The 12,466-nt window shown below is 48.1% G+C and overlaps 1 protein-coding gene across 2 annotated transcripts in view; it reads right to left on the minus strand.

Annotated features, from left to right (window-relative positions):
- Positions 1-12,466, minus strand: part of SH2B3 (SH2B adaptor protein 3) — a 74,980-nt gene that overhangs the window by 46,886 nt on the left and 15,628 nt on the right. For both annotated transcript variants that reach the window (XM_081203046.1, XM_081203045.1), the window contains exon 2: positions 11,239-12,021. In XM_081203046.1, the coding sequence (XP_081059172.1) occupies positions 11,239-12,012 (774 nt within the window). In that variant the 5' untranslated portion in view covers positions 12,013-12,021. The remainder of the gene's footprint in view (positions 1-11,238; positions 12,022-12,466) is intronic.

Here is a 12,466-nt window from a genome sequence, read left to right on the forward strand (position 1 = left end):
TGAGCATCGTGTTCCAAGAGCTGGATTTGCTAGATGAAAGCAAACACTGCTGTGCATGGCACGTTAAATTAAGAGGGGAAAGGGAAAAAGAAAAAGTTTGCCGAACCTCAACTGTGAGACAAACTGAGTGCTAAAAGTTCTGCCAAGAGTCAGAGTATCTGCTCCTTGAGCTCAACACACACACACACACACACACACACACACACTGCAAACAGAAAAGCACACCATGTAAACATTGTCATGCGTGCCATTCTTGACACTTGCTCCTTCGCCCAGTGGCCAGCTGGCACCTCAAATGCCCTGAAGGACCTGGCAGGAGAGACGAAGTGTGAAAATCTCCAAGTGATGCTGCGGAAGTGGATAAAACCATCAGAAAGAATAAATCAACACATCCTTTTACCGGCAAGAAACATGTTGTAATCTGGAATACAGTATTTGCGTGTGTGCACAAGAAGTATTGAACCAACAGCAGGATGGCAGCCAATAAGGTGACGCTCGATCCTAGCAAGACAGAAGCTCAGTGGGTGGATCACCTCCTGGCTCTGTTTAATACTCTGCTCACATTCCCCCAGTCTGGGGTTGAAGTGCCTTTCACCAGCTGCAAAGTCTCTGGGACATTGCTATCTTGGCTACAGTGATCTGACCTCTGGTTCTCTTTTGGCAATGCATTCTATGCCGAGCTTCCCTTGAAGACAATTTGGAAACTATTAGAATCCTAGAACTGCAGAGCTGGAAGGGGCCATAGAGGTCATCCAGCCCAATAGACTCAAGGGCATCCTGATCAAATTTGCAGATGACACCAAACTGGGAGGGGTGGCTAACACCCCAGAGGACAGGATCACACTTCAAAACGACCTTGACAGATTAGAGAACTGGGCAAAAACAAACAAGATGAATTTTAACAGGGAGAAATGTAAAGTATTGCACTTGGGCAAAAAAAATGAGAGGCACAAATACAAGATGGGTGACACCTGGCTTGAGAGCAGTACATGTGAAAAGGATCTAGGAGTCTTGGTTGACCACAAACTTGACATGAGCCAACAGTGTGACGCGGCAGCTAAAAAAGCCAATGCAATTCTGGGCTGCATCAATAGGAGTATACCATCTAGATCAAGGGAAGTAATAGTGCCACTGTATTCTGCTCTGGTCAGACCTCACCTGGAGTACTGTGTCCAGTTCTGGGCACCACAGTTCAAGAAGGACACTGACAAACTGGAACGTGTCCAGAGGAGGGCAACCAAAATGGTCAAAGGCCTGGAAAAGATGCCTTATGAGGAACGGCTAAGGGAGCTGGGCATGTTTAGCCTGGAGAAGAGGAGGTTAAGGGGTGATATGATAGCCACGTTCAAATATATAAAAGGATGTCACATAGAGGAGGGAGAAAGGTTGTTTTCTGCTGCTCCAGAGAAGCGGACACGGAGCAATGGATCCAAACTACAAGAAAGAAGATTCCACCTAAACATTAGGAAGAACTTCCTGACAGTAAGAGCTGTTCGACAGTGGAATTTGCTGCCAAGGAGTGTGGTGGAGTCTCCTCCTTTGGAGGTTTTTAAGCAGAGGCTTGACAACCACATGTCAGGAGTGCTCTGATGGTGTTTCCTGCTTGGCAGGGGGTTGGACTCGATGGCCCTTGTGGTCTCTTCCAACTCTATGATTCTATGATTCTAACCCCCAAAATGCAGGAATCTTTTGCTCAATGAGGGGCTCAAACCCACAACCCTGAGATTAAGAGTAAGGGATATCTCTACCGAATGAGCTATCCCCCTCTGCTACACCTAGTAGAGACTGCAGGTGCAAGGTTTCTGGGCACTAAAAGTACTTACCGTATTTTCCGCTCCATGACACATTTTTTTCTTCCTAAAAAGTAAGGGGAAATGTCTGTATGTCTTATGGAGCGAATGTGTGGTCCCTGGAGCCGAATTGCCCAGGGGCGAAAAGCAGATCATGCTTTTTTAAAAAAAGAAGTAAGTGAGTGTTGAAACAAAGCCGCTGATCGGCAAGCGATCGGGAAGGAGATAAGGGACGCTAGCAATAAAGGAGGCTGCCTGGGAGGGGGGAGGTAAAGACAGCAAACTTGCAAGGAGAGGAGACAGGAATACTAAAGCAATGAGGAGAGAAATTAGAAGAAAAGGAGGAGCAAAAAACTGCTCCAGCTAAGGAAAGGACACTAAGGCAAACAAGAGGGAAGAGGGTGCTGAAAGGAAGCAGCTGAGCTAGAGATAAAGGAGGCTGCTTGGGAGGGGGGAGGTAAAAGCCCATGGATCCTCAGGATTTTTGCATTAGGTCACCCCAAATTCACCATCAGATCACATAGCATGTCCATGGCTACAGCCTGCACCTATGTGCCATTGCCCCAGGTACCTAATGGAACACCTGCCGAGATTCAGAGGTCATCTGATGATGCCATTCATCAGGTCCTTTCACTAGCAGCGATGACGCATTTTTAGCTGGGATTCCCTCCCCAAAGAGGACTGCCCAGTGTCCATTCTGCCGTCCTTTCATGACCAGGCAAAATTGTTCTCATTCTCTCAGGCCTCTTAAGGGATTTTTGATCTATCTGAAGTTTTAACTGGGGTTGTCTTCTAATTACTTTTCACATTAATTGCCTTTTGCTTTTTAAACATGACATTTCTTTGTGAACCGCCCTGGGGTCTTTGTTGCTGTTGCTGCTGTTGAGTGAACAGTGGTATATAAATCACCTAAATGAAATAAAAATAAAGAAAGGTGGAATCTACATACATATTAAAAAAAGTTCTGAAAATGCTTCTTTTTTAAAAAAAAAGTTTTTAAGAATACAGTGGTATACCTTGGTTTACAACCATAATCCGCTCTGGAGGTCCATTTGTAAACCAAAACAGGTTATAACCCAAGGCATGCTTTCGCCAACGGGGCCTCCCCCCAAAAATTATTTATAATCCAAACAAAAAAAGGGGGGTTGTAATCCAAAAAAAAGGCTGCAAACCGGGACACGCACTTCCGGGTTTGACATGTTTGTAATCCAAAACATATGCAAACCAAGAGGTATGCAAACCAAGGTACCACTGTACCTTGAATTTTCCATAAGGCTCACCATCGCTATCTAGAGTCCCATTGTATATTGTACTTGAAACACGCTTAAAACATTTTATTTGCAGCTGAGACCAAAGATAGTTCTTGATGTGACCAAGAGGCAGAACCCAGGGAAAGCATCTAGATCAGAGCCAGTTTAGGAATAGCAAAACTAGCATTACTTGCAGGCTTGAGTCTTTGAGATAGTGCTAGATAGTAGGATCTGCAGAGGCAACAGTTTTCTCTAACACCCCTGCCCGCTTTATAATTTCTGTGGGGCAAAGTTAACATGCACAGTTGGGAGTCGGGGGGGGGGGAGGAAAGAGGAATCTGCATCCATTCCCTGCACTAAAGGTAAAGGTAAAGGGACCCCTGACCATTAGGTCCAGTTGTGACCGACTCTGGGGTTGCAGCGCTCATCTCGCTTTATTGGCCGAGGGAGCCGGCATACAGCTTCTGGGTCATGTGGCCAGCATGACTAAGCCGCTTCTGGCAAACCAGAGCAGCACACAGAAACACCGTTTACCTTCCCGCCGGAGTGGTACCTATTTATCTACTTGCACTTTGACATGCTTTCGAACTGCTAGGTTGGCAGGAACAGGGACCGAGCAACGGAAGCTCATCCCATCGCGGGGATTCGAACCGCCGACCTTCTGATCGGCAAGTCCTAGGCTCTGCGGTTTAACCCACAGTGCCACCCGCATCCCTTATTCCCTGCACTAGCTAGTCTGAAATAGACCTCTGCTCCATCCAGAGACCAGGCTTGCTCTTAAAGATTACCAAAGGATGAAAGTGGATTGATTGGGGGGGGGGGCGGAGAACCTTGGCATGTTATCAAGTCACTTATACTCCTTGCTGCAATCCAGGCCACGCAATCCAAGGTGTAGGTGGATCTCCTTCAAAAGCAGGCTCCTTGGAAGAGACGGGGCCTTCTCAGTGGTGGCTCCACCCCTTTGGAATGCCCCCCCCAGCGAGAAACATGGAAGGTCCTTGTCACGGCCGAATTTTATGAGAACTCTTAAAACCTTTAAAAATAAAATCCCAGTCCTATGTTAAAGGGAGGAAAAAAAGGTTTACTGCTGATCTGTTTGTGGTTTTTGAAAATGGCAAATTTGCTGTATTTAACTTGGGATCTTCTGGTGCTTCTAAGCTTCTTTTTAAAAACATTTCCCCCCCCCCACCCCCGGAAACTGCCTGGGCATGGGCAATGTACCCTGAGGGGAGAGCACAGAAATCTGTTTAACAAATAAACGTATACTAAAAGCTCTTAATTAATAAATAGTAGCTCTTGTTTAATAAGAATTAAATAATTAATGTTAATTACGGACCGGTGCGGTGCAGTGCCAGACTAGGTACCTGGGAGACCAGGGTTCAAATCTGGGTGACCTTGTGGCCTCTTGCATCTTCTCCGCCTAGCCTACCTCAAAGGGTTGTTGTGGGAATTAAACGAAGAAGGTTTAAAACGTGCTTGTCGCCTTCAGCTCCTTGGAGGAAAAGACGGGATATAAATGCAATAACGAACAAATGAATTTGATGCAGACAAAGCAGCATTTATGCACTGGGGGTTCGGCAGGAATCTCCTGAAATGCAACGGAGCCCCCTGCACAATAAATCACTGGATTTGCGGCAAATCTAAGAAGTGACCCCTGTGCCCTCTTTCTTAAATACAACAACAACAGCACTTAATACTTATTCCCTCACACATTTGTAACTTAAGGGCAAACGCAGACTGCGTTCCCCTTTCTTGCAGGGGCTGTGGGGGAGCTGCGGTGTGCAGAAAATATTCTCTCATTAAAGGAAGGCCAAAAGCTGCATGAGGAGAATGTTATGTTGTTGAGTCCTCCGGAAGACACTTGCATCCGACACGGCCCCACGGAGCTATATTTAGTTCCTGAAGGGCTGGGGGGTTGGGGAGAGAGGAGAGCGAACGCCAAACACCAAATCCTTTGGCGAGCCTACGTGAGTTTAAATTCAATCCCCGTCCTCGGCTCTCTATTAATTGCCGGCCTCTGTGCGCCGGATGAATAGATTCCTGTTTTAACATGGGGGGTGGGGGTGGGCGCTTTGAAGGCATGGAAGAGAGGAGGAGGAAGGAGAGCAAATTTCTCCTCTGCAAAAAAAAGAAGACAATTCTTATTACTGATGGCCTTTCCTATCTTCATTGTGACCTGCGCTTACAAAACCTTCCAGTGCTAAAGGCAAAAAGGCTTTCAAACCTTCCTTTGGGGCAGCAGCCAGGATCGAGGGTACAAACATGCGTGCGCACACACACACCTCCCCAAAAGAGATGGAAAGAGCATTTACTCTCGGCCGGCTCATCCACGGACGCTGGCTTCCAGCCCTCAAGTCCCATGAGATATGCAGGGGCCAAATTTTTGCAGACATGTAAAAGCAGCTTTGCTTGCCAAAGGAGGGGAGCTGCTATCTATTGATTCGATCCCAACAAGGCAACCAAACTGTCAGAGGCCCCCCCCCCCCGCAACTTGCCCCCACCTCTATTGTATTTTAATATTCTGTTGAAAGCCGCCCAGAGTGGCTAGGGAAACCCAGCCAGATGGGCGGGGTATAAATAATAAATTATTATTATTACAGTGGTACCTCGGGTTAAAGCCCTGGCTTTCCCAGTAGTGATGTATGGAAGTGAAAGCTGGACCATAAAGAAGGCTGATCGCCGAAGAATTGATGCTTTTGAGTTATGGTGCTGGAGGAGACTCTTGAGAGTCCCATGGGCTGCAAGAAGATCAAACCGATCCATTCTGAAGGAAATCAGCCCTGAGTGCTCACTGGAAGGACAGATCCTGAAGAAGGCTCCAATACTTTGGCCACCTCATGAGAAGAGAAGACTCCCTGGAAAAGACCCTGATGCTGGGAAAGATGGAGGGCGCTAGGAGAAGGGGACGACAGAGGACGAGATGGTTGGACAGTGTTCTCGAAGCTACCAGCATGAGTTTGACCAAACTGCGGGAGGCAGTGTAAGACAGGAGTGCCTGGCGTGCTCTGGTCCATGGGGTCACGACTAAACAACAACACCTCGGGTTAAGTACTTAATTCGTTCTGGAGGTCCGTTCTTAACCTGAAACTGTTCTTAACCTGAAGCACCACTTTAGCTGCCGCCATTCTGTTCTCATCCTGAAGCAAAGTTCTTAACCTGAAGCACTATTTCTGGGTTAGCGGGGTCTGTAACCTGAAGCGTATGTAACCTGAAGTGTATGTAACCCGAGGTACCACTGTATTATCATCATCATCATCATCATCATAATCATCTCTGGGTTAAATCAAGAAATCTCTCAAAGGGAAAAGGGATGGAAGGGCCTGTCAGTTTCAGGTTATCTTAGCTTCTCATTTCCCCCAGTTTTAAAGAATTGTAGAGCTGGAAGGGACCTTCGAGGGTCATCTAGTCCAACCCCCTGCAATGAAGGAATCTCAGCTAAAGCATCCATGACAAACGGCTGTCCAACCACTGTTTAAAAACCTCCAAGGAAGGAGAGTCCACAACCCCCCGAGGGAGTCCGTTCCACTGTCAAACAGCTCTTATAGCCAGTTCTCCACATTTCTGCAATTTGTTTATCTTAGATAATCACGAAAATCAGTATGCTTTTTAGTGCAAGTTTCTTCCAAGGAACACATCATTTGTTTGTTTGCAAAGATACTTATATCCAGCTAATTTATAAAGAAAATATCAAAGCGGTTCACAAGAACTGCACAGAGAACCATGCAATAAAAGCCACATAAAAAAAGGTTGAAATCAGATATTGTGGAAAGAGGAATTCCCAATTGCCTGCATAGGCCTGACAGAATAAAAAAGGTTTCAGTTTTGATGAATGTAGACATTTTTACAAGCACTCTCCCCTAATATATTTTCACAAATGTATGCATTGTTTTAAAAATACTTTAAAATACTTTACATTTCCCCCCCCCTAAGATATGCATTTTTGTAAACATTGGCTGGGTGGAGAACTAACATTGGGACAAGGGTGTATTTCAAAGGATAGTTGCCTTTTGGTTTGCAAGTTGTTTTGGAATCAATGTGAATAATAATAATAATAATAATAATAATAATAATAATAATAATAATTTATTACTTATACCCGGCCATCTGGCTGGGTTTCCCCAGCCACTCTGGGCGGCTTCCAACTGAATATTAAAAGCAATACAGCATCAGACATTAAAAACGTCCCTAAACAGGGCCGCCTTCAGATGTCTTTTAAAAGTAAAATAGTTGTTTATTGCCTTGATATCTGATGGGAGGGTGTTCCACAGGGCGGGTGCCACTACCAAGAAGGCCCTCTGCCTGGTTCCCTGTAACTTGGCTTTTCGCAATGAGGGAACTGCCAGAAGGCCCTCAGTGCTGGACCTCAGTGTCCAGGCAGAACGATGGGGATGGAGACGCTCCTTCAGGTATACTGGACCGAGGCCGTTTAGGGCTTTAAAGGTCAGCGCCAACTCTTTGAATTGTGCTCAGAAACGTACTGGGAGCCAGTGAAGATCTTTCAGGACCAGTGTTACATGAACTGAATCAGAGGGAGATTGAATGGCGTGGTCTGCAGTTCTGGGTCCCTCACTCAGTCCAAGTGAATGGAGAAAAAAAATGCTCACATTTGGACCAGGGGAGTGGGGTGGTGGCAGCAACTGATAAAAGTCCTAAACTCCTGCTGACTTAATCCCTTCTTTCCGTCTCTCCTTTCACTGCTGCCTCCTGGTAAAAAGGTAAAGATAAAGGGCCCCTGACAGTTAAGTCCAGTCGCGGATGACTCTGGGGTTGCGGCGCTCCTCTCGCTTTACTGGCCGAGGGAGTCGGCGTACAGCTTCTGGGTCATGTGGCCAGCATGACTAAGTGGCTTCTGGCGAACCAGAGCAGCGCACAGAAACGCCGTTTACCTTCCCACTAGAGTGGTACCTATTTATCTACTTGCACTTTGACATACTTTTGAACTGCTAGGTTGGCAGGAGCAGGGACCGAGCGACGGGAGCTCACTTCGTCGCGGGGATTCGAACCACCGACCTTCTGATCGCAAGGCCTAGGCTCAGTGGTTTAGACCACAGTGCCACTGTAAGCTCTTTGGGGTAGGGACCTGCTCTCTTGTACTTAAGAACATAGGAAGAGGCTGCCGGATCAGGCCAATGGCCCATCTAGTCCAGCATCCTGGTCTCACAGTGGACAACCAAATGCCCCAATGAGAAGCCCACAAGCATCTCGCCTCCTGTGACTTCCAGCAATTGGTATTCAGAAGTACTGCTGCCTCTTGACTATGGATACAGAGCATAGTCATCAGGGCACAGCCTTCTCCTACAAGAATTTGTCCAAGCCTCTTTGAAAAGCCATGAAAATCGGTGGCCCACCACTGCCTCTTGTGGGAGAGAGTTCCACAGTTTAACCATGTGCTGGCGTGTTGGTCCAACGTTTCATACCAAGTGTTGGGGTTCAGGAAGGAGGCACGAGGTTTTCACAGGGTCCCCGAGCCCTCCGACCTCCTTTGCAAAGCTGGGGTGCACTGACTAGGCTTGGGGAAGGAAGCACAGGAACTCCAGGGCCTTGTCAGAGCCTTCATGCCTCCTTCATGCCGAGAGTCAGTGTGGTGTAGTGGTTAAGAGCGGTAGACTCGTAATCTGGTGAACTGGGTTCGATTCCCTGCTCCTCCACATGCAGCTGCTGGGTGACCTTGGGCTAGTCACACTTCTCTGAAGTCTCTCAGCCCCACTCACCTCACAGAGTGTTTGTTGTGGGGGAGGAAGGGAAAGGAGATTGTTAGTTGCTTTAAGACTCCTTAAAGGTAAAGGTAAAGGGATCCCTGACCATTAGGTCCAGTCGTGGCCGACTCTGGGGTTGCGGCGCTCATCTCGCTTTACTGGCCGAGGGAGCCGGCGTACAGCTCATGTGGCCAGCATGACTAAGCTGCTTCTGGCAAACCAGAGCAGCGCACAGAAACGCCGTTTACCTTCCTGCCAGAGTGGTACCTATTTATCTACTTGCACTTTGACGTGCTTTCGAACTGTTAGGTGGGCAGTAGCTGGGACCAAACGACAGGAGCTCACCCCGTAGCGGGGATTCAAACCGCCAACCTTCTGATCGGCAAGTCCTAGGCTCTGTGGTTTAACCCACAGCACCACCCGCGTCCCTTTGAGACTCCTTAGGGTAGTGATAAAGCAGGATATCAAATCCAAACTCTTCTTCTTCTTCCTTCTCAAAGCCCAACACCTCATTTACCTGACTGTGGGAAGGCAGGACAAGGGCTGGGGGGGGGGCATCATATGTTGCAGAGGGCCATGCATTGGACCACCCTTGTCTAAAGTCTTTAATGAAATACGGCCAACCTACCTGTGTGCCCATCTCTCTATCCCTTGCGCTGGCGCTGCTAGGGACACAGGGAAATCCTGGCAAGAGATTCGCCAATAAAGGCCAGCTGCTCCTTCTGCTACTTGCAGCACGGCTGTAAGTTGCTAGGTGCTGGAAATTGGCAAAGGGTTTAAATACTGAATCTTGGTATACAGTCGTACCTTGGAAGTAGAACGGAATCCGTTCCGGAAGTCCGTTTGACTTCCAAAACTTTCAGAAACCAAAGCGTGGCTTCTGATTGGCTGCAGAAAGCTCCTGCAGCCAATCAGAAGCCGCGGAAGTCCCGTCGGACGTTCGGCTTCCAAAAATAGTTCACAAACCAGAACAGTCACTTCCGGGTTTGCAGCGTTCGTGAGCCAAAATGTTCGAGAGCTAAGCTGTTTGAAAACGAAGGTACGACTGCACTCGTTTCTGTATGGTAGCATTGGCAGAAAAACTGACGTATGAGCAGCACAAGGAAAATCTGATCGTTTATCACTCTGTAGCTCCTGGTAGCCATTCACAGGCTATAAGAGACGAAGATCATGCAAGAAAACCACCAAACACACATGGAAGGATGTGGGAGAGCTTTTGGAATAAGCTGATGGACTCTGATTCTAGCATGCATTGCCCGGATTGTATGTTTGCCAAGCCAAATATTACATTATGTTGATCTTTATGCTTTTTTGCAATTTTGAAAATAAATAAAAACATTTATAAACAACAACAACTGTGGGCTGTGTAAATAACAAATTCCTTTTATTTGGCTCCTCCAACGTTTGGCATCACCGGATGTCAACAAATTCCTGTGTTACGACAGGATGAAAACTCTCCTCGGCCCATTTTCTCCATAAACCTCTGTAATGGCGGCTCTTATTTTCCTTTTCTCGAAACCAAAACGTCTCCAAGTCTGCGACCTTTCTTTATAGGGGAGTCACACCACCACCCTTGATCATTTTTGGTTTGGCGAGACACATGCCAATTAAAATCAAAGCACCCCCAAACTTTCTTGCAGTTGCAAAACTGCACCGAAAGTGGGATTGCATTGTGCAGCCTCAAAACCACCATGAATGCACAACTGAAAAAGGGCCTGGTGGGGGAGGCGATGTCTACCCCACATCTAAGCTTAGACCTAGAGACAAAACATCTCCCCACCAACATCCCCAGCTCAGTTTCACTTTCAGCAAACCCACCTCCCTTGGGAAAACGATGATCACTACTTTCACTAGGGCAAGCACCGTTTAACCAGGTCCTTCTCACCGGTCTAGAAAACGTAAACAACAACAACACCATTCTAGTAGAAGGTTCACACACACAAAAATGGGTCTCCTTTCCCACACGCAAAGTGCCAGCACGACAACAAACCATTTGGACAGATACCTCCCCATGCCAAGCCGTGACAATGGCCCGGCTCTTGATAAGCTGCTCCTTCCCTGTGAATTTCTCTAAGCACAGAGTCATCTAAAGCAGGCATAGGCAAACTCCAGCCCTTCAGATGTCTGGGACTACAAATCCCATCATCCCTAGCTAACAGGACCAGTGGTCAGGGATGATGGGAATTGTAGTCCCAAACATCTGGAGGGCTGGAGTTTGTCTATGCCTAACGTAAAGCAAGCCCTTGCCCTCTACTAGCAGTAGGACTCTGGAAATATAATTGTGCGCCGTAGGAAACAGACAAAGCCTCTGGGCAAAACGGCCCACCTCAGTGGTTCTTGCCACGAGGATGAATGAAAATGAAGTAAGAGACAAATTCTGCTTACTGGAAACAAGGCACAGTTGTGCTTCAGAAGAGCAAGCAGCTTCCCCAAGGCAACCAAAACCGCAACAAGCCATTGAGACAGAGAGAGAGGCGTCTGGGAGCGGCTCCCTTCACTCACCTTGGGGGGATCAAACACCTCCAGGATGTAATCGTCGTTGTCCAAAGCCCCCGCTCTCCGCAAAACCAGCCGGCACCTCTGCCAGCAAGCCCCGCTGTCCATCGTAGCCTCGGTCACCATCCAGTATTTCAGACTGCCCTCTTTCTGAATCTGAGAAGAGGGGTCTTGCGAAAGGGCCCACGGGAAGAACTTCCGGGCAAGGCCAGGCTTTGAAACGGAGTCCAATATCTCCCCTCCTCCAGGGGCCGGCTCCAAGGACCTCCTGCGGAAAAAGCTGCGCCAACTCCTCCTCAGGCGGTCCAGGGAAAAGGGTCTCCTCGTGGCCAAGGGGGAAGCCGTTCCTGCAAGGTCCTCTGAGCTCCAGGCCTTGGTCAGGCTTCGGGGGTGGGCCTCCGGGCCCCTGGCGGCCTGGTCAGCCAGCTCCACTTCGGCTTTGGCCACGACCCCCCCGAGGGAGCCCCCCGGCTGCTTCCGGCCAGTCTCCCGGTAATCCCGCACCCTGCTGAAGGGGAGAATGCGGAACCGGTTCATGGCAAAGCCATCCTTCACCTCGTTGCGGAAGTACTGCTGGAAAAGGTCGGCGAACTGGAGGGAGAAATTCTCGGCCGCCAGGACTTCGTGCTGGGGGTTCTCGCTGACAAACAGGAGGTACTTGCGGGCCAGCTCTCTGGCGGTGGAGATGGCATGGTGCTCGCAAAACTCATTCCAGCCGCCGGGGTGCGCGGGGTCACCTGGCGGGGCAGGGAGCCCGTTCATCACAGGGGCCGGAAACATTGGGGGGCGCTGCGGAAAAACGAGAACACAACCGCAATAGGAATGAATGGCAAAAGTAGTAATATGAGTAATAATGCCACAGGAGCAACAATGGACTTGAATTCATAGACACTGCCAGTTCTGACTACAGTGGTACCTCTGGTTACGTACTTAATTCGTCCCAAAGGTCCGTTCTTAACCTGAAACTGTTCTTAACCTGAGACACCACCTTAGCAAATGGGGCCTCCCGCCACTGCTGCGTGATTTCTGTTCTCATCCTGAAGCAAAGTTCTTAACCTGAGGTACTATTTCTGCGTTAGCGGAGTCTGCAACCTGAAGTGTCTACAACCTGAAGCATATGTAACCCAAGGTATACGGGTCAATTTCAAGAGATTTCCCTTCAGGAGAGTTTCCATTTATTTTATTTATTTCGTAAGATTTACACACTGTCTGATTGCAAAAAGAAGAAGAAAGG

The sequence above is a fragment of the Podarcis bocagei genome (assembly GCF_964188305.1).
Source record: "Podarcis bocagei genome assembly, chromosome: 7".
Classification (NCBI taxonomy): Eukaryota; Metazoa; Chordata; class Lepidosauria; order Squamata; family Lacertidae; genus Podarcis; species Podarcis bocagei.